Source organism: Erpetoichthys calabaricus, chromosome 14 (genome assembly GCF_900747795.2).
Source record: "Erpetoichthys calabaricus chromosome 14, fErpCal1.3, whole genome shotgun sequence".
Classification (NCBI taxonomy): domain Eukaryota; kingdom Metazoa; phylum Chordata; class Cladistia; order Polypteriformes; family Polypteridae; genus Erpetoichthys; species Erpetoichthys calabaricus.
The window spans coordinates 108,665,523-108,686,571 of NC_041407.2; the positions used below are offsets into that span (position 1 = coordinate 108,665,523).

At 52.1% G+C, this 21,049-nt stretch overlaps 3 protein-coding genes across 7 annotated transcripts in view; 2 read left to right on the plus strand and 1 right to left on the minus strand.

Moving 5' to 3' along the window:
* plekhm1 (pleckstrin homology domain containing, family M (with RUN domain) member 1) overlaps window positions 1-6,004 on the plus strand; it is a 350,418-nt gene extending 344,414 nt beyond the window's left edge. The window contains exon 13 of the transcript XR_007933443.1: window positions 5,974-6,004. The gene's annotated coding sequence lies outside the window, so the exon portion shown is untranslated. The remainder of the gene's footprint in view (window positions 1-5,973) is intronic.
* tmem98 (transmembrane protein 98) lies at window positions 1,685-14,827 on the plus strand. 3 transcript variants are annotated; one of them, XM_028819608.2, is made up of 7 exons: window positions 1,685-1,746; window positions 10,402-10,624; window positions 11,314-11,445; window positions 13,363-13,396; window positions 13,483-13,598; window positions 13,687-13,746; window positions 13,835-14,827. In XM_028819608.2, exons 2-7 carry the CDS (start codon window positions 10,494-10,496, stop codon window positions 14,040-14,042), a joined length of 681 nt encoding a protein of 226 aa, XP_028675441.2. In that variant the 5' UTR covers window positions 1,685-1,746; window positions 10,402-10,493; the 3' UTR covers window positions 14,043-14,827. The 3 variants fall into 3 exon arrangements, with proteins under 3 accessions (XP_028675441.2, XP_028675442.2, XP_028675443.2); XM_028819609.2 differs by lacking the exon at window positions 1,685-1,746 and adding an exon at window positions 6,585-6,662; XM_028819610.2 differs by lacking the exon at window positions 1,685-1,746 and adding an exon at window positions 9,757-9,956.
* An 892-nt stretch (window positions 14,828-15,719) lies between these two features.
* Window positions 15,720-21,049, minus strand: part of LOC114665032 (supervillin-like) — a 78,417-nt gene continuing 73,087 nt past the window's right edge. The window contains exons 25-32 of one of the 3 annotated variants that reach the window (XM_051918901.1): window positions 19,158-19,263; window positions 18,838-19,054; window positions 18,371-18,504; window positions 18,093-18,248; window positions 17,842-17,985; window positions 17,175-17,287; window positions 16,941-17,096; window positions 15,720-16,200 (exon numbers count right to left, since the gene is read on the minus strand). In XM_051918901.1, coding sequence (XP_051774861.1) covers window positions 16,114-16,200; window positions 16,941-17,096; window positions 17,175-17,287; window positions 17,842-17,985; window positions 18,093-18,248; window positions 18,371-18,504; window positions 18,838-19,054; window positions 19,158-19,263 — 1,113 coding nt within the window. In that variant the 3' untranslated portion in view covers window positions 15,720-16,113. The remainder of the gene's footprint in view (window positions 16,201-16,940; window positions 17,097-17,174; window positions 17,288-17,841; window positions 17,986-18,092; window positions 18,249-18,370; window positions 18,505-18,837; window positions 19,055-19,157; window positions 19,264-21,049) is intronic. The other 2 variants (XM_051918902.1, XM_051918903.1) reach the window with 2 other exon arrangements.

A 21,049-nucleotide genomic window follows, 5' to 3' on the forward strand; every position in this document is an offset into this window, starting at 1 on the left:
CCACTCACTGTGCTGGAGGTCTGAAGATTGGAAAACTTGTGACAAGCGCAGGCCATTCAGCCCAATGAGCGTGTTGACCCAGCAGTCAAGATCTGAAGATCCCTAAAAGACCTGCCGTCCTCCACGCTACTTGGCACAAACAAAACACTTTGTAACATTTATGCGAAATCCGCCCTCAACAAGTTACCGGCTGTGTCCCCGTGTTCTTGTTGTATTGTAAAGTAACAACTGGGATTCTTTTAAACACTTCAGTCAGGTCTCCTCGTCATCTCCGTTTTGGTTAAACTGAAAAGCTCCAACTCCTCCAGTCTCGTCCTCTCGGCCCTGGAATCAGGATGGTCGCCCTTCTCAGGACTCTCTCTGGTGCTGCTGCTGTGTCTCTCTTCTAATATGGAGACCAAATCTTCACACGGTACTCTGCAGGTGAGGAGGGGAAATGTTTAAAGGTGATTATTACACTTTATTTTAACTTTGTGATTATCTTAAAAAGGGCGGCACGGTGGTGCAGTGGGTAACGCTGCTACCTTGCAGTAAGGAGACCTGTGGGTTCGCTTCACGGGTCCTCCCTGCATGGAGTCTGCATGTTCTCCCCGTGTCTGCGTGAGTTTCCTCCCACAGTCCAAAGACATGCTGGTTAGGTGGATTGGCGATTCTAAATTGGCCCTAGTGTGTGCTTGGTGTGTTTGTGTGTGTCCTGCGGTGGGTTGGCACCCTGCCCGGGATTGGTTCCTGCCTTGTGCCCTGTGTTGGCTGGGATTGGCTCCAGCAGACCCCCGTGACCCTGTGTTCGGATTCAGCGGGTTGGAAAATGGATGGATGGATTATCTTAAGAATGTCATTTTACAATATTTCAGTGCCTTAAATGAAATGTAAATGTTTACAGAGCTACTGTGGTTAAGATTATAACTGGATTGTCACCATCATTGTAAGCTGTTGGGCCGGTGATTTAAATAGACAACTATTTATATAAGTAAAGCAGTAATTTGAGTATGGATTGCTAATTATTTATTTCTTTTGCCTTTAGAGAAACATTCAGTGAATAATAAAGCCTGGTGACACAGCCCAGTTTGTATGTTTTCTCACATGGCGCCCCTCTTTTTCTGAGACAGTCCTGTTAACTGACGTCGCTATAAGTAAGCTAAAGTTCCCCTTGCCGTTCTGAAATTGTAAACTCGATGTTCTGAATCCAAACGCTCCACATCAGCTCTCCACATTTGTGGCTCCTTTCTCGTATGTACAGGTCTCATTGTAATAACTCTACTCAAAGCAAAGGGGGCGCCATTTACAGCTTCACTTAGGGCAGCAGAAATACTCGAGCCGCCTCAGGACCCAGGTGGCCCTTGAAGGGTGGTACTACCCACCCTGGTTTGGAGGTCTCCCCCATCACCAGTGACAGTGCCTGTTTGTCGTCTTTATCCTTATCATCACATTCACCCCAACAGTTCCGTTTCACACTTAAGCCCTCGCTGCCTTTCCGTTCTCCGCACTTCAGTTTGTCTTGGTGCCCGTGGAAGTTCCTGCGTGGGGCAGATAAAAGTCTCGCTGATGTTTCACGCCGGCTGGCCCGCTTCAAGCCGATTATCCTGGTGGATGTGAATTTGTGCTGGATATTGGGGGGGTGTTCTGGGGTTTAGTTGAGTTGAAGGGCCTAAGAGTGCGCGCCGCCGGGCGTATCGTGCCTGCGCCCTCGAGTGCGCGCCTGCGCGGTGTTGGAGCCGCTTGTAGACACCGAGAGCTGCAGCAGCGGTAAGCGCGAACACCGAACCGGGTCTGTGCGAAGAAACTGTGTGTGTGTGTGTGTGGTGCGGCTTACAGAAAAAACGACCAAAGTAAGGAATAGCACCGGAATGGGCGTGTGACCGTCCCTTGAACTCTCCGTCTGTCCTGCCGGGTCTTCAAACTGTAAGTTCGGCGCGCTTTCTACGCACAGGAGCGGCGCTTTTCGTGCGCTGTTCAGGTTTTTTTTGTTTTATTTTATTTTCTATAGCTGCCGGCCTTCGCGTTTTCATCATTAAAGTGGATCTGGAGTAAGAAACATGATAAGGAGAATTCAAATCTCCGTTATCGGGGGATTACATTTCGAGCCCCCCACCCTAACTCCCAAAAAAAAAAACTCTGAGCGAAATGCTGGATTAGCAGACTCTGACTCCGGCCACTCGACTGTCTGCTCGATTTGCAGTCACCTTCGCAAGGCGACTAACGGGTTGAGGGGTCCATCCGCTTCTCATAGAGGTCAGAAAATGCCGAGCATTAAAGTACCCGACAGCCAATGCAAAGAAAATGACGCCGGAAAAGGCGCCGCAAGAGCAGCTCGATCCTCACCGAGAGTGGCGGCAGGTTAGGCCCCCGCAAAGCAAACAAAAGAGGTGAAAGTTAAGAAAATGAAAAACCCGAGAGGTCAACGCCGTTTATTAATTAGTGGCAGCAGAACTGGCACCGCCGATAGCGCAGCCGCCTCGCCGCAATGGGACCTCGACATTTGTGCGACGTGCCGCGTGTTCTACCGGTGGTCGCGTGGCTCGTCCTCGTCCTCCTCACATTCTTTTGGGTGCGTGCGAGGGGGTCCTGTCCAGGGTTGATTGCTGAAGGACAGGGTTTAGCCCCCCCAGTGGATGGTGTGGACTGGGCTAAAGTCTCTGATAATGGACAGATGTGCCCACCAGTTTGCAGTGGACTCCAGAGTGCGGACCACCAGGTGGTTTAGCTATGTGGGCTCATCTTAGAGCTCAGTGCTCTAAAGTGACTTTCGGCCCCCTCTATCGCTTGACTGAAATGACCTAAGAGGTGACCAGTGCCCTTTTCTTGCTCCTCATAAACAGTAAGCGGAGTGTGCCAACCAGGGATGTCACTAGCTTTATCATTTATTTGGGATCTTAACCCCACCATTAATGCTGCCAGTCCCTTTCCAGTGGAATTTTCCACTAATGACAACTAGTTTGGGGGGTTCCCCATGGAGTTTTGGTGTTGGAATGCTGAGGGTTGTGCATCGGGGGTCCCCCTGTGAACTTTAGTGTGAATCCTTCATGCTTATCAGATAACGGAACAGCAAGGGGAGAGGTGGCTGGGCTCCGGAAGTGATAAGACCTCGGGGGCTAAACCCCCTAGGAAAAAAAAAAGACAATGCTACTGGTGCCAAATACAAGCTGTGCTCATTTCCAAATGTTTTAATTCGTCTTCAGAGAAGTTCAGCAGGTTTCCCTCCCTCTGCCCAAAGACATCTCAGTATGGCGCCTTGTTCAACAAACGGTGCCACCCCGCGTGTTCGTTGGTCTGATGGCGGAGCGCAGCGCTGTGTGTGTTCACACTACCCATAAGCCATTGCAACCATCTTGTATTGTGTCCTCTTCTATCCCAATTTTCAAATTGCCTTTGCTCTTTGATTTTTCTGCTCAAATCTGTCTTGTATGTGTGCCGTATACAGTGCCTCATTTGTGATATCCATTAATTAATCTTGAAATGTTGTCTTCAGTTGCTCTGTACAGCACTGTGCTGTATTTAATTGTTATGGCAAGAAATCGTCAGAGTGTGGCGGTATCGGTGCCCCCATCAGGCGTTTGTTTCCTGCCGTGTGCCCCCTAGGATTTGCTGCCCCACCCACACATTAATTGGATTCTGTGGCTTTGAGAATGTTGGGCCATTTTGTGGAGCGTTTTTTTACGCTGAAAGGCGCTATATGAAATTCACGCTTTTCTAAAGTTTGATCTGATGCGTTGAGATTGCGCCCATGTTAAAGTAATTGCCCCCCAAGTGAGTGTGCCCATCCACATCTGCTTCCTGCCCTGCAACCAGTGCTCTCTGGAAAGGCATTGCCAGTGTGCACTGGGTAAACTGGTGACATTGTGTACAGTCTGAGTTGGTTTCCTATAAGGCGATATATATATATAATATATATATATATATATATATATATATATATATATATATATATATATACACTAAGATCGACTGTGTTATAAAGCACTTTAAAATGCTGCTTACTACAAAGTTGTTGTCTGTAGTAGCTTGATCTGTACAGGACTTTATGAAAGGCGCTATATAACGAAGGTCCCGTCAGCCTTTTCTCTGTCACCCTGTCTCGTGTCCGCTCTCTGGTGAGGCGCTATATCATTGGGATTTGATGTAATTCTATTTCTATGCACTGTGATTTATTGAAGTTTCAGTAAAACCTTCTAAGTTAGTCCCTTTTAACCCTTTAAACTCAGTTCCTTTGTTTTGGACCGGGACCGAACGATAATGTCAAATTATTATTATTATTTTTTTTTAAAAAAAAAAAAACCTTCGTTTCGTCTCCGCTAGAATTAAAGCGCAGTGTCCCGCCGTTCGAGTGCCGCTCTGAACGCCCGACGCCGCGCTGTGAGGTTTTAGCTTAAAGATCACAGCAACACCTGCCCTGAACCCCCCATGGTGTCCGTGAACATCCCGATTCAATCTCATACAATTAAACGGAGAGACTAAATGACCGGACGGGGGTTCAGTTTTAAAATGAGACGACTTTCCACTTTCTGTGTTTCAGAATTTTTTGAATTGTGCAACTCTCAGTGTTGTAGTCTGGACACGCGGTGCCATTTCTTTACCAACTTCCATCCATCCATTTTCCAACCCGCTGAATCCGAACACAGGGTCACGGGGGTCTGCTGGAGACAATCCCAGCCAACACAGGGCACAAGGCAGGAACCAATCCCGGGCAGGGTGCCAACCCACCGCAGGACACACACAAACACACCCACATACCAAGCACACACTAGGGCCAATTTAGAATCACTAATTTATATATTTTAAAAGCGTAAGGCCCACCTTTCAAAATGATATGTAGGATGGGGGTCTTCAATAATGGATACTAAAGTGGAGAAACACAATCGGCAGTAAACAGAGCCGATAACTCGTAGCCACTTCATAACGCGACTCGCTGGCGGATGCGTTCACAGAAATCGAATAATCGCCCTTAGAAATTCGAATAAAAATGAAAAATCCTTTTTGTAAAAATGTCACAGGGTTTTTCAACTTTTCCTGCTGTAACCATGCAGGGTCAACCTACCATCAGGGCATTCTGGGGGGGGGGGGGCTTCGGGAAGCCCATAACGACAAGGGGCCACATTACCAATATCTGACACTCAATGAAACAAAGAAGTATCCGCATGCTAGAATTAATCGGGGGGGGGGGGGGGGGGGGGTCAATGATTGATTATCTGTAAGGTGAAATGACCAAGTGAGAGAGCCCCCAACAACCTAGACCCCCAAATAATGCAACCGAGTCTAACGCTGAAAACGAGTGAGACAAACCGCACGGCATTAAACGACCGGGAGTCTCTCTGCTAAATCACCCACCCAGGGGTCTGTGTGTGGGGCGGGGGGGTCTTAATCCGGCTTTGGCTCTATCGTATGTGTAGAGAGAAGCATCACTCATTCTCCAGGTGTACAAATTCTACAAACAGAAATGTCTGACCGTAACTTTGAGGGGTGGCACATGAATGTTGACTGAAGGATGTTGAAGTGATGGCCGATGAAATCAAAGCAGCAGAAAGCGGACATAAAGAGGCGGAGTTTAAAAAGGGAGATATGCAAATGAGGGAATGACGTCAGCTAGCGACTTTTGGCAAGTTTTTGTTTGTTTTGGCGACTTTCCTTTGAAAAACTGTCGGCGACACTGAACGGCACTAACAGGTGCCACTTTGACGGCTCTCGGGACCCCCCGTCCTGGTTATTAGGGGGCTGTTTTTTTTTTTTCTTCCAGTAATAATTTGTCTCCAGTCATATCCGTGTATCAATCCATTCTTGGGGGCGTTTAATCAAATTGGGAATCAGGGGCGCGAGGAGCCCGAGGTACACCTGAGAACTCGAGAAAGAGAAGCGAGAATTCCGTAATAACTGAGACGGCATCCGCTAAAACCGAGAGGGAGACGCGCTGACCACCGCGCCACCCCAAGTATGGTGAACTCCTTAGGGGCTTTTTGCGGCTTTTGTATGTTTGCGCAGCGGCGTCTGTGTGTGTGTGTGTGTGTGTGTGTGTGTGTGTGAACACAGAGCTCGTGCGCGGACCGTCATGGGCAAGTCAGGCGGTGACCCTTTTGAGACCCCCTGTGCACAATCACACACACACACACACACACACGCTGCGCTTGCTTTTCCTGGACTTCCTCGTCTGCCTCACCTCACTCGCCTTCACCACAGAGCCCCCCCGCACCCCCCCCCCCCCCTTTACATTCTTCAGCTGATAAACTCCGCTGTCTCGGGATTTGCGGGCCCGCGCTTGACGCCCCTTTGTGAAGCCTCCGTGTGCCCGCGCAGCGCGTGCCCGATCGGTGGGAGTCCGTGCCTGGTGCCGGGGGTCTCCTGTGACTTCAGAGGATTCCGAATCGCCGCTTAATCCTGAAGATTTAATAGGGGGGGTGGAAATGGCGTGTAAAGCTCACATGGAATGTGGACATTAAATCCTATTGGTGGGGTGGGGGTCGGGGGGGGGGCTGTTATTATTAATGATTACTTCGGACCCCCGCATTCCTGTTCAGCGCCTCGATTCCCGCTCGAAGCTCCTGCCTCCCCCTCTGCGTCTTCTCGGAGTTTTATAAAGACTTCAGTCACAGTCGGCCATGTCGTGTGGGAGGTCCTGTGAGTCCCCTCAGAGAGAGCCAGCAAGTGACGACACCTTGGGGACACCCGGCCAGGTAGGGATTGGGGGGGGGGGGGATACTGGACACACTTTGAGGTGCTGCAAGCCTGAGGAGCCAATGGGCACAACGATGGCATCGGGTCGCCTCCTCTGAAAAGCAGTGGTGCCCCCTTAAGGGGTTTCGAATAGTTAATGGGGGGTGAGGGCTTGTCGTTGTTGCGGGGGTCGGCCGGTTGCTGCCATTGGAGACCTGCACTAACCAGCCTTTTCATGGCCCAGTTTAAGTGGGCAGGTGACTTCAGAGACAGGTGGGCACATACCTGCAGCACGGTGTTCCTCAGGTGCCACCCGTGTGTCATTTACTGTGACATCCTCCCAAACATTTTGTGAAGAGGAGCTGATGACATGCATTGTGAAAGGCACTATACAGAAAGGGCTCACTTGTGAAAGGGGGTCCACCACCCAAGGGGTCTGCGTGTTCTCCTCGTGTCTTTGGGGTCTCACAGGCCTAAAGATTTGGGTCAATGATGATAAACCAGAGTGTCGCGGTATCGGCGCCCCCATCAGGCGTCCTTTCCTGCTGTGTGCCCCCGTTCTGCTAGAATTTGCTACCAATAACCCCCCCGACACCACGTCCCCCCCCCCCTGACCACATCAACTGGATTAGGCGGCTTTGAGAGCGTTGGGCCTTTTGTGGAGCGTCTTTTATATACAATTCACTCTTTTCTAAAGTTTGCTCTGATACGCTGAGATTGCGCCCATGTTAATTGCCCCCCAAGTGAATGTGCCCATCCATGTCTGCTTCCTGCCCTGCGACCAGTGCTGTCTGGATATGCATTGCCAGTGTGCACTGGGTAAACTGGCGTCATTGTGTACAGTCTGAGTTGGTTTCCTGTAAGGCGCTATATACACTGGGATCGACTGGGTTATAAAGCACTTCAAGTGCTGCTTGTTATAAAGATGTTCTCTAAAGTAACTTGATGTGCACAGGACTTTATGAAAGGCGCTATATAACAAAGTCACCCTGTCTCGTGTCCTCGCTCTCAGTGATTCATTTTTACCCCTCAGTAGACACGACTTGAGTTATGGCAGCCCCCTCTGCATGTCTTGTAGTGGACCCCCGATGGGTTCTGTTCTGGACCCCAGTGGTGTTTTGACCCCGAGTCTCCTGCCTCACTAACTTCATGTTCAAGTTGGGCTTCTTGACGCGACCCCCTCTGAATGTCACTCCAGACCCCCCAGTGACCCACTGCCCCGTCTCCTTGTCCTTTACAAAGATTTCTCTGTCCCCAAATTCCTCTGTTATCAGGGTCAAGCGTTGGCTTTTTTGTGGCTAAATTCAGAAATGGGCATTAGTGCCCTCTGCGGGGATGTCCACCGTTTGGTTTTTGTATATAGCGCCTTTCTTTGACAGACCCCAATTGTAGGCGCCGTATAGCTGAGCTGTCCCCACGTTTTTGACAATTTGAGCAGCAGGCGATGACGCGATGTTCGTTATTATCACAATGTGATGCCACTGTCTCCTGGGGGCACAGCTGCTTTACAGAAGTGTTCTTTGAGGTCTCTTGAGTTTGGTGACAGACGGACTGGACGGCTCATGGAAACTTTTTAGATCCAAAGTGTCCAACTGGAGACCTCCGCAGCTCCACCCAGTTCACAAGCCAATCAAATTGCAGAGCTCCGTGGAGTAAGCCAATCAGTGAGAACTCTACACAGACAGAGAGCTCAAGCACTCCCTCCAGTGGCCAAGCGAGACTTTGATGGCTCCAGTCACTCAGTCACCAGCGTGTCCCTAGCAGGTCACACATGTGGCCAGCTTTCTGTATGTGTAGCCAGCAGCTGGAATGTACATCAGACATATGAAATGGCAGCATCTGTGGTGGGCATATGCGCCTGGCATCATGGCAGCCACATTGTAGGAGTGTCCAGCAGGTGGCGCACTGCCTTGGCAGCTTGGCTATGCAGCAGGTGTGTCCAGCCAGTGACAGGTGACCAGTATGTGCTGTGTGACTGTGTAGCATGTGGTTAGTGCCCAGTGTGGGGTGCGGGTGCCGCTGTGTTATTTATGTGTCCAGCAAGCACCTTATGTTTTAAGTTGGTGACAAGTGGCATGTGTCCTGTGTGCTATATGTGTGTCCAGTATGGGACGTATGTCCAGCATGTGTGTCCAGTAGGCCCATATCTGTCCAGGTAGTGGTAGGTGACATGTATCCAGTGAGAGTGACCGGCCTTTGTCATTCATGTCCAGCAGGTTGGTGGCATGTGTCCAGTACAGCACGTGTGGGCAACAAGTGCCAGTCTGTATGTGTGCCCAGCAGGCCAGTCTGTCTAGTGCCATGTACTGTGTGTTTAGTGTGCGTCCAGCATGTGTGAGACATGAATATCACGAGTTACATGTGAGTCCAGTAGGCCCTTATCTGCCTGGCTGGTGGTGCCCAACATGTGCCCTCTATGTGCCACATCTGTCCAACAGGGTGTACGTGTGTCAAGTAGACCCATCAAGTGGTGGCCAGTCTCTCCAGCAGGTGGCATGTGTGCCCAGTACATGACCTGTGTGTCCAGTAGGCACATCACGTGCACCCCCTTGGATGGCATGTGTCCAGTGTGTGTCACTAACATGTGCTGCTTAAGGCTTTGGCCTTCACCTCCCACCTCTGACACTGTGACCCTCAGCAGGTCACGTCACCTGCCTGTGCTCCACTGGAGATGGAACCAGTTGGATCTCAAATGTTGTGAGTCCATCAAGCACTAAGTAATGAAAAATAAGGGCTTAATGTCCAGCTGGTGACCGGGCAGTGGGCACATCGTGTGGGTCCAGCTGGTTGACTGGGCGGCTCCAGTGTCTGCTGCTGAGCCCTCCTGGTGCGTCGCCCATTTAAGGTCTGTGAGAGTCGTGTGGGCGTGACTCACAGGCTCCGCCCCCCGCCGTGATTGATCTGTTGTGTGCCCGCCGCCGCCTCCTGTGCCACTTGGCTCTGTTAATGTTTAGCCGTCTGGTCAGAGGTCAAGCGGCTGCCTCCTGTTTGCTTTGGCGCTGCCACCTTCACTCCTTCACCGTCAAGCAGCTGCGTCACACCTGCTGCCAGCCATTGCCCGGGGCTGGGAGGTAAGAGAACCGACGGCGACTTGTACTTTTGTGTTTTTCTTTTGGTTTTACTGGCACAAGCTGGCAGAAGGGGGGGTGGCTGTGATCTCCCACCACGCTCAGGATTTGGGCATCTGAGGTGTTGGCGGCGCAGGCCGTGTGTCGCTTTTGGGAAGCAGAAACAGTGAGGGGCACGGAGTCGAGACGTGTGACGGACTCTCGGGCCACACCAGCGGAGCGACGTGAGCAAAGAAAGAAGGGCAGGTGAGCCACACGGGGTCCTGTCACCCAATTAGTGTCTCCCCTTCTAACCCACCTACTGTTTTTGGGAAATCCCTGCATGGGACTCAGCCCAGTCAAAACTGGGGGGGAGGGGAGGGTGATGTGGTGGGAGGGGGTGGCAGTTTTGGGGGCACAGACCAGTCTGTCTATCCAGGGCCCCTGGCTGCTGACTGTTGGGCAGGTGGTGCCACCTTCTGGATGATGGCAGGAAGTGAAGCCCCACTTTTCTTGGTCTACCTGTGGTGATAGTGGTAGTGGTGGTGGGCATCAGTCCATCATTCCTGGGTGCCAGTGCCAGCGGCGCCCTCTGAGTCTGTAGTGTCATTTGTGATGGAAGCCCCGACCCCTTTTCATATTATCCCATAATTCCGTCTCCATGGACACCTGACTCCACGTTTAACCCCTCGCCCCCTTTTGATTTTTGCAGGTAAACATGCAGCCATAGCCGAGGCAACGCCCCCCGCCCCCCTTCCCGGTGTCTCATCATTTTGATGCTTCTCCACCCCCCCCGGTGTTGCCATGGAGACGGTTGTCATCGTAGCGATTGGCGTGCTGGCCACCATCTTCCTGGCGTCGTTTGTGGCCCTGGTGGTCGTCTGCAGACAGCGCTACTGCCGCCCCGCCGACCTGCTGCAGCACTTCAACTCCAAGTGAGTCCTGGCGCCCCCTCGTGGTGGGCTGTGGTACGGCGGCCTCCCCGTCGCTTCCTCTTCCTTTTCTTCTTCTTTGTGATTTCGATTTTTTAATCCTCACCATGTGTGCATTTTTTTCAGATTTTATTTTCATTTGTGATTTTTTTGTTTTTGCCATTGGTCCGTCACATTTGGGGGCCTCATGAAAGGCGCTATATAAATGAAGATCAGTGGACTTTCCTTCTTTGTTTATCCACAGTCTGTAGTTGTGAAGTAAAAATAAAGTGGGATTCCTGAGTCGGGCCGTTCCCTCACTTTCTCTTTATATAGCGCCTTTCCTTCTCCTGATGTCTTTTTTTGTGTTCCTTTCCTACTTGTCTTGGCTGCTCCTCGTTTATTCATTTTACACTTTTATTTAGATTTGTTCATTCTGCTTGAACCCATGTCTTGCTTCATTGGACACCCCCCCGGTACTTTTTATTGTATCGTTTCTTTCTGATCTGCAAAATGAAGAATCAGTGGAAAGGCGCTATATGTGACCCAAATCCTGCCCCCCCCCCCTTGAGTTTGCACTCTTTGCTGCAGGTGGCGCCCTCTGCTGGTGCAGCTTGTCATGACCTCCAGTATTCAGGCCACATAACTGCCACCTGCTCTGCTGCTTTGTACCCCTCTGAGACACCCTTACCAGTCCTGCCGTTTCATTTCAGGCCCACAGTGGATCTCATCAGCGCCATGGAAACCCAGAGTGAGCCCTCAGAGCTTGAACTGGACGACGTGGTCATCACCAACCCTCACATTGAGGCCATCCTGGAGAACGAGGACTGGATCGAGGACGCCTCGTACGGTGCACTTTATTGGTGTCATTCTTTGGTTTGTCTGGGCACTTGGGTGGCCACTTACTTGGAGTTGCTTTGTCACACCTGATGGCCATCGTGTGGGTTGGCCCTTGATGACCGGGCCATTTAGGGGCAGCACAGATCATGCAAGAAAGAGAGGTGAGGATGTGGAGGAGCCTGTTTAGGGGTCACTTACCCTGTCAGGCTGGGGGTCCAAGTGGAGGTGTGGACTGGCACTGCTGTGCTCAGTGCCAGCTTACTGTGGGCATTAAAGGAGGAGCCGTCACTTGCATGGCCTACCTGTGTGGACGCTTATGACTCACAGAAGCCCTCGGGTGGCAGGCCAGTGATCTGCGATGTTAGAAGCGAGACAGAAGTAATCGGGGAACTTTAGGGACATGGCACACAGAGACATATGACACCTCGGGGGCACACAACATGGCTTTAAGGGTTGTGGCATCCATTGTAGCAATTCTTAGATATAATTATTTGTAGAGTCCACTTAATCCAATGGAGGGTCCTGAGCCAATCAGAGCAGGATGGGGCACAAGGCAGGAAGCAACCTCATTGAAGTGCCAGTTCACTGCAGGGCACACAAACAAATGCCCACTCTAAGCCAATTCTCAGCTCAGCTTGTTTTAGAGTGTCATTTACTGTTTAACCACTAGGGGGCACTTCTATGTATCTACCCTTCATTATTCTGGTTAAGGTGGTGACTCCTGGCAGCCTTCCTGGTGTAACAGTGTGGCACACATGTGGCCAATTCAGAAGTGCCACTTGCACTACTCTCTCTAGATCTGATGTGCAGTTCACCGTTTTAAGACTAGATGGCAGCAGTGTCCACGTATCCGGTGATTTTCTACCAATTTATCCAGTGGGAGGACGCGCATGGCATGGCATGGCCCAGCAGAAACTAACCAGGCTGAGGTGCCAGTTCAGCACAGGACCTCATAAACACACACTGGGAGCCTTTTGCCTCATGTTGTAGAGTTCATTCTACTCTTTAGCACTAGAGGGCAGCACCATCCCTCCACTCACTGTAGGCCCAGTTATGGCAGCACTGGGTGTAAGTGCACTGTTTCACCACAAGATGGCAGCAGTCTCCCTCCCTCCATCCAACCATCTGCTCACTGTATAGCCCCCTTAGCAGTGGGTGTAAGGCTCAGCCAGACCCTCGTTGGCACATCAGACCATCTCAAGGCACACACCCACACATGCCCACTCAGCTTGTTATAGGGTGCAGTTTACTGTTTAACCACGAGGGGGCAGCAGTCCACATCCATCCATTGCATAGCCCTCTTGTTCTGTTCAGGGTGGTGGAGACCTGGCACCTGTCCTGGCAGCACCGGCTGTAAGGGTGGCCTAAACATCACCCATTCAGCGATGGCACTTGAGCTCCTGCCTCTTGCGGTGGAGTGCAGTTCTCTGGTTCAGCACTAGGTGGCAGGAGTGCTCATCCAGACACTGATTTTCTAGTCCCCTTCTAGCCAGCTGGGCATCATGGGGAGCTGAGGCAAAATGCAGTAGCACTGGGGGCAAGGCCGGAACCGACCCAGGGCGGGATGCCAGTCAATGAGGGGGGCACACTCCTTCACTCGGAACTGGCCAATTTAAGAGTATCGACTCCTGCCATTAAACCAGTAGGACAGGGCACAATGGAGGTCCCAAATCGTGGATGACCTTCTTGGAGTTTGCACTTCATTTGAGACGAACCAGAATTGTTGCAATGCAGTCTGCAGTTTCCCCACTAGAGGGTGCCAATACTGCGCCTGCCTTGATCTCCTTGAAGAGCTGAGAGGGCAAAGCGCGGGGCAACCGAGCATCGAAATGAGAGGAGCAGCGGGTGGTAAAACTAAACCCTCAAGGAGGAGGATGACGGCACTCCATCTGACTCTGTGCTCTGCCTTTCTTTCTGTTTAGGGGTCTCGTCTCCCACTGCATCGCCATCCTCAAGGTAAGATGCTGGCCACTCTTCCTCCTCCTCGTTGTTTTCGTCTTCATTCACGTATTCTCACTCGCCGGCCCTCCTGTCCTTCACAGATCTGCCACACCCTGACCGAGAAGCTGGTTGCTATGACGATGGGGTCAGGCGCCAAAGTCAAAGCCCCGGCGAGTCTCAGTGACATCATCATGGTGGCCAAGAGGATCAGCCCCCGGTGAGTGAAGTCGTCGTCGTCGTCCTCGCCGATCTCCTCGCCACTTGGCTGGCCGTGGCCGCCCTCTCATTCTCTTCTTCTTTTGCAGGGTGGACGACGTGGTGCGATCGATGTACCCGCCGCTGGACCCTAAGCTGCTTGATGCCAGGTAGCGCACCCTGATGCCAGTGGCTGGTACTACACCAGTGTGCCACCTCGCCCGTGTGTTTCCTGACCGTTCTGGGTTTGTTTTTCAGGGCCACAGCTCTCCTGTTATCAGTCAGCCACTTAGTTCTGGTGACCAGGAATGCCTGCCACATGTCCGGGGCGATGGACTGGATCGATCAGTCACTCAACGCAGCCGAGGACCACATCACCATCCTGCGGGAAGCTGCCCTGGCGTCGGAGCCCGAGCGAAACCCATTGACGTGCGATTCCTTTCTCCAGCAGCAGTCGGCCATTTAGTGGGAGCCTGAAGTCGAGACCCCAGAGAGTGGACCCGGTGGGCCTCGCAACTCCTCGTTGCACCCGTCCATAGCTAGCAGCGTCCAGTTTGCCAACTTTGATGACTTCCAGTTTCTCCCGCCGAGCCTGATGCCCGCTGGACACTTGTGAAGGGTCTTTCGAAACTAAGCATGAGCGCCATCTTGTGGTCAAAATGCCAAGGACTACCATCCACTCCAATTCGTCCTGCAGAATCTGAGAAGGGTGGGCTGACCACTGGAGGGGCTTGGGGTGCAGAGGACCTGGTGGCAAAGCGGGGGGGGGGCATTTGAAGGTGAAACCTCATTTGACACTCCAGAGTGGGCCGAGCTTCCCAGGTGATGTTCTTCAGTGCCACCGTCATCCAGTTCTGATGTCAACTTGCTGTCACCCCCTGCAGGAGAAACTCCAGTAAAAGCCAAGGTTCTGCCACAAGATGGTGCTCCGTGACCTGTTCATGGACTCCGTGGGTGCCCCTGGTGGGGGGCTAAGAGGCGGACCCCCTTGTCTCGACAGGACACTCCCAGGATGCCGCTCAGCTGCTCCTTTCTTTTTCTTTTTGTTTTTTCTTGTTACGCAGACAGAGAATGTCGCCCTCCAGTGACTCCTTTGTGTAACTGCAGCTAATCCTCTCCGCGTTTGCCGTTCTTCTCCATTCCTGCTCACCCAGTTGTATTTTTTCCTTTTTTTAGCACATAAAGGACTGAGTGCCGACGCGCGATGGCGTTGTGTGTTTCTTGGGCCTGCGCTGCCTGCCATCATGGGCTCTTCACTTCTTGAGCCCACCCATCACAGAATCACACACAATGGGAATGAAGGGGTCGTCCAGTGCCAACACCGCACTCGGGGTCTCTCGGGTCCAGCGGCAGTGGGGCTTTAAACAGGGGTGGGCTGACCATCCGGGGGTTCTGGGTGTGTGGCCAGGGGTCTGTAACGACAAGGGGACTTTTCAAAAATCCAACACCCCTCCCCTGCTCAGTAAAATGATTGAATCTTCGCAAGCTGAAATCACCAAGAGGGACCCCCAACTCGCTGAAACGATCGAGTCTCTGCCCACCCAACACTGGGGCGCTGTATTAAACCAGCGGGGGTCCGCACGTTGCATTGTTAAAACTGCTAAAGTGCTGAGACACCCAGAGGCCTGTGGGGGTCTTAATCCAGTGCAGGGCACACAGGTGACCCTTCAATTTGGGCCATGGCCCACCTGTGTCTTCTGGAGCTTCACAGTGCAACTACCAGCTGGCCCAGGGAATTATGGGATTTCAAACCAGTCAGGCTGAGTCCCACTGCACTATGCTTTTTAAACCAGTAAACTCCCAGTCTGCACCCCCAAGCCACCAGTAACCACCGTGTTCAAATCCACTCTGATCGGGGGGGCTCCATGTTCAAACCCCCTACTGCGTCCCCCAGTATGGTCCCAGTGGCTGGTGGGCTTTTACAGTAGCAGACCTCAAGATGAATCCCCCCGAGCTGTTGACCACCTGTCTGGCTCACTGGTTAAGGGGCTTAGACCGCGGGGGGCAAACATGATAAGCAGACGCTCAGTGGGATAAACGTTTTATAACTTGAATAAGAAATAAAACAGAAAATATCTGATAAAAGAAAAACACAGAAATATGAACATCAAAATAAGCCCACCGGGGATGGCGCCAGTCAGGTGGGCAAATGAAAAGGGTGACAAATGAAGGAATGAAATGTCCGAGGGGCAGCACAGCCGGGCGCCCCCCCCCTTAGGAAGACCACCAGGCCCACCGTTTGGCATCTGCTCCACCAGTGCTGGCAGCTCGCCATTCATTGACTGTCACTTAAATGTCCCCATCGTCCTGTAAAGCAGCTGGCCCTGTCAGTCTTGGGGGTCCCTGTGGGCAGGAATGGCAGGCGTCCAATGGCAGTGATGAGCGCATTGAAAGAGTCAAAGAGAAAAGCCCCCCTGCTGCTACAAACCAAAGTCGAGACATGAGAATGGCGAGGTGCCCACCCGGCTCCCCCCATCTGGAGAGCTGCAGTTTGAGGGCGAGCGGACCCCCGCATCAGAGTGGCTGTCCAGGGCACCTTAAAAGAGGCCTTTGCTCTTCTTCAGGTTCAGCTGTTTCCAGGCTGGCAGGGCGTTGAACTCGTCCTTCTTCATCTCCAAGACCCTCTGAGGAGAAAAACGAGGAAAAAATTAAAAGACAGGACGGTGGGCACAGGTGGGCACAGGACACAAGACGAGCCAAAGCTCACCAGCCGGTTTGAAATCGGAGCCCACTGGTTTAAAAGACTCACCCCCTGAGCCACATTGGAAGCCCACCCATCAGACTGGATTTCGACACTGGTTTGAACTTCCAGCCTCCATGAAGCCCCTCTGATGGCGGGGGGTACAGCAGCTGGGATTCTTTTCTGTGGTTGGCTCCCATTTCCACCACAACTCGCCCTCGGACCACCAGTGTGGCTCAGTGCCACAAGATACTCAAACTGGTTGACTCCCAGTTCAGATCCCAGTGTGGCCCATTAGACTTTGGGCTTGAGACCAGTTGGCCACCAGCTAAGCCACCAATCTGCACCCCCGACTCTAAGTGCGGCTCAGTGGGTTAAACATCTTAAAGCAGTCGGCCCCCCATTTCAAGTCACTGCTGACCAGAAGACCCCCTATTCCCCCCCCCTAAAACCTGTGCCTCTCCTCTGACTACCACTGTGCTTGAATGGGATGAGATGTTCAAACTGGTTGGCTCCCGGCCGAATACCAGTGTGGTCTGGTGGGTTACGACCAGCTTAACGCCAACAAGACCCCCACCTGCCCGAGTGGCTTATTGGGACACATCATTTAAACCAGTGAAGTCCGAGCTGGTCAGCCGACTGCCAGTGTGGCCCCAGATGTTCTTTCCCACCCAAGTCACAAACCTGAAAGTCTTCATCCGACAGGTAGACCTCCAGCTTAAGGGGGTCGACGCCCTCAGGCAGCGGCCTCGCCAGCACCTCTTCCATGGAGTACTGTGTCTTGCACAGCCTGGCGAGGGCATCCTGCACCAGGATCACTTTGCTGCTCTGCGCTTCTGCCTGTTGAGACAAGCAGAGCCAATCATTGAGTGGCACCACAGTGGGCACCAGAGATGAAGCAGATGGGTGGGTCCTTACCTGACTGAGAGTTGTGGCTTGGACTTCCCAGCGAGGAAAGATGTTGGTGAAGGTGAGCGGCTCAGCGCCAGCGTGGATCAGGTAGGCTTTGGGTGGGCGTTTGGGATTCTTTTCTAATGGCAGAGAAACAGAGAAAGAGATGGGCATATGCTGAGCTGCCCAGCCTGTGCCACAAAAACACAGTTAATCACCTCCATGGTCACCAGTCACTGCCAGTCTAAACCATTCGGTGGCAGCAGTGCCTACTTTTTTATTTTTTTTTTTTGCCCAAACAATGTGTGCCACTCCAGGAAGGCATCTGAGCTGACGGCCAGGTGAGAAGGGGTAAGCCGATCAGCACTCTTTGGGGGGCACAGCAGTCATGCAGGACACAAAGACTGCACAGTCTCAGCTGGAGGTGGTGCCCGCAGGCTTCTTGGCATGATCCTGCCACAGTTGCCCACTCTAAGGTCTCCTGCCTAGGCATTTCTTTTTGGCTGCCATGCATCTATCTATCTATCTATCTATTAAACTTAACTGGGCACCCGTAAAACACATTGTCTGCCATGTGTTTTACTGCTATAGGCCAACTCACTGTCACTGTGGGCATTTTGCCATCCTAATGTTTACAGCACCTTTCACACGAATGCCAAGTCAGGGGCAGCAGGTCACTTTTTTACACACACACCTTGGCAGTAGTGCAGGGCGGTCTCCATGGCACACTTCCTCTCCAGGTCCCAGCGGATCTGTGCCGAGCCGGTGCTGTCGGTATCGCCCGCTGCCTGGCCCTGCCACAGGTACACCTCCATTCGGTTATCGAGCAGAAAGAGTGCTGCAAAGAAATGAAGAGGTAACTGCCTGCCCACCCAAAGCCATACTGACATACCAACCCCTCAGTGACCCCTGACATCTAGCCCACCCGTTAGAAATGAAGCCCACCTGGCTGAGGCACAGAGTACAGGTTCTCTTGAAGAAATGGCATGGCGACCACTACATCGGGCACCATGGCGGCAGAGAGGTGCTCCTCGGCGGTGAACTCTCCGGAAGCGGCGCTCAGGTGGAACAGACGAGGCGTGAAGTTGTATTTCCCGGGGTCTGCAGAAGAGAAAAAGGGGGAATTGCACCCTGAGTGTTGGTACCACCGAGGCCCGGGCACTTTGGCTGTACTTGTCCACCAGCAGCAGGATCTCTGCTAAGCTGCCACCTGCCCACCTCACCCTGTAACATGCAGTCATAGGTTTTTCGGCTCCGACCCCCCAGCGCTTCCCAGAATTCCTTGGGTTCGGCCCCCTCCTCAATCTCCTGGGTGGTCACCTCGCTGCCACTCTGGAGTCCCAACTCGGGTGGGCACCTAACAATGGTGGGGAGAAGCAGAAAATCCATTTATGACAGAAAGTTGGTGCCCTGCACTCCCTCAAGTGTCCACTGAGACCACACTGCTGCCTGTATGGCGCCTTTCCTACTCAATGCGCCATCTTCCTTATGTGCTCAGTGCTGCCCCCCATAGACATGTCTTGACAATATCATTCCCAGGAGATGCCACCCGGAGAAGTCAGGCTCTCAAATTGTTATGTGGCTCCTTTCCCAACCAGCAGAGCTCACATTGTAAAATAAACCCGAGTAGGGACTGACGGCCACTCGTCATTAAGATGGCACCACTAGCTGGCACTCTATCTACACTCACGACTGCCTGATGCACTCAGCCGCCACCTTGCCCACATCTCTAACGGCTTTCTGGGACTTGCATCCATGCCAGAGGTAGATGGTGCCATGGTGTGCATTAAGAAGAACGAGGGAGACTCTGGAACGCAGGCTGCAGCTGGCACATGCCACCTCCAACAAGCTACCCTCCGCGGGAACTTCGCCTCTGACACAAAACAGACGCCAGGTGTCCAGGTGACCTAGTGGGCAGAGCAACAGGAAAAGACAGTCAGGAAAGGTTGATGTGGTGCTGCTGGTGACCATGCCAACCACTGCCACCCCCTACCCCATAATGGTCCACACCTTGGCTATTTGTGCTCTCGCGCTCCCGACACCCGCTGTGGATGACCAGTCCTCCTTGGAAGAGCTGAAGGAAGCATGGCGGCTCTTTGCCCTGTGACACCAGCACCTGTAAGACACGTTGGCAGTTTAGCTTTGTAGTCCCCAAGAATACACCCGTATAGAAATATGCCACACAGCTAGATACTCAGGCATTTACCATCTGACCCAGCGTAACCCATAACCCTGGCAGCACTGGGGACTGGGACCAACCTTGGATGGTCTCACAGACCGACTGAATCAGTCGCCAGGCACCATCTGGGCTGTAGGCCCTTCTGGACTCAAATATCACCCATCCCCATGGAACACCACACTCTATAGCGTAGTTGGCAGGCCCTCCGTTCTGACCAGTGGCATGGGAGAAGTGTGACATGGAAAGTCTGTGATAAGATGCATGGTGACAAAGATGGCCAGAGGTGAGTGATGATGAAGATTAAGCCTGGGTGCAAGACAGGAGCCTACCTTGGACCGGATGGCAGCCCCTCACAATCATACAGATGGGTGAAACCACCTAATCCGATGTAGATTCTCCGTTCATCGTGTGCCAAATTGAACCCAGATTAGTTATTTGTTTTTTTTACCGGGGGGCTTTGTGGGGTGTGAACATAGCCACTCACTCGGTGACCTTCTACCATCTACCTTGAGATGCTCAGTCAGCGGTGCGTCACATTTATCCTCCAATCCCGTCCTGTTAGTCGGGCTTCACATCCAGCAAATTCCTGGGATGTTCAGTCCTTGGCTTTGTAGGACCCGAGGGTGGTCCACAGTCCATGAATTCATATAATCCGAGCAGAGATCAAAGCATGTGGCGAGTAGTCGGACCTGCACTTTTGATTGAATTGGGTTTTGGCTCTCAGGATTGGAGCAGACGAGTTGGAATTCCTAATCCATGGTGTTGTGAAGCCAGCTGGCATCTGTGCCACCATATCATCTGATGCAACTTTTAAGGGTTAACTGGGATTACACAAATGAGACGGAGGGGCTTAGTCTGTGAAACATCACCGGTGGTGTCACAGAACCGCCGTGAGACCCTCTGTGTCAAGACCCCGTCTACGTTCTCATTGGTGTTCCATTCATGGCTTCATATAATTCATTCGGATTACTAGAATCTGATTGGTTCTCGTCTTAAAACAGGAGTTCAGCTGACATTGTCGCATCATGTGATCACAATGCGGAGGGTCTCTGCCACATTGTCACGTAATCTGATTGAGGCTCTCACTCCATGGCTTCGCAGGATTCCCAACAACTCTCAGTCCACGACCTTCTATATGTTGGTGTCAGCGCCCCACCCATAGCATCTTGGGGTTCTCGATGTGTGGTGTCTCATAATCCAACTTTGGCTCTCACAGCTTCATCTGATTGGAGTCTTCTATCCACAGTTTTATTTCATCTCTTTGGAATTTCTTGTCCAGCAGGTTTATCAGTCCGTGCCGTCCCATCACTTGACGTGGGTTCCTTCTCTAAGGGTCCACACAATGCACTCCTATTGCATTGGACCGAGATGTTCATTCCATCGTTTTTCCATAATCGATGTCGGGTTCTTCTCTCCACCGCTGTCTAGTCTGACTATGGATCTCAAGCCACTTGCATTCCCAATTAATGGATTCACATAACCTGACTGCAGCGCTCCATCTGTGGTTTCACATCTTCTTCCTCCATGTAATCCAACTCCATGACGTCACAGAATTCCTTAAAACTCTCAGAGCATTGGCTCTGTAGATACTGAGGTGGGTCCTCCATCTCCGACAGCACACACACCATTCTCATTCGTTGGACTCTTAACAATCCGGCTGATGTTCTCCACATGTGGTCATTGGTCTCCAAGGTCTTGGATTTCGACCCAACTGGCCGCTCCG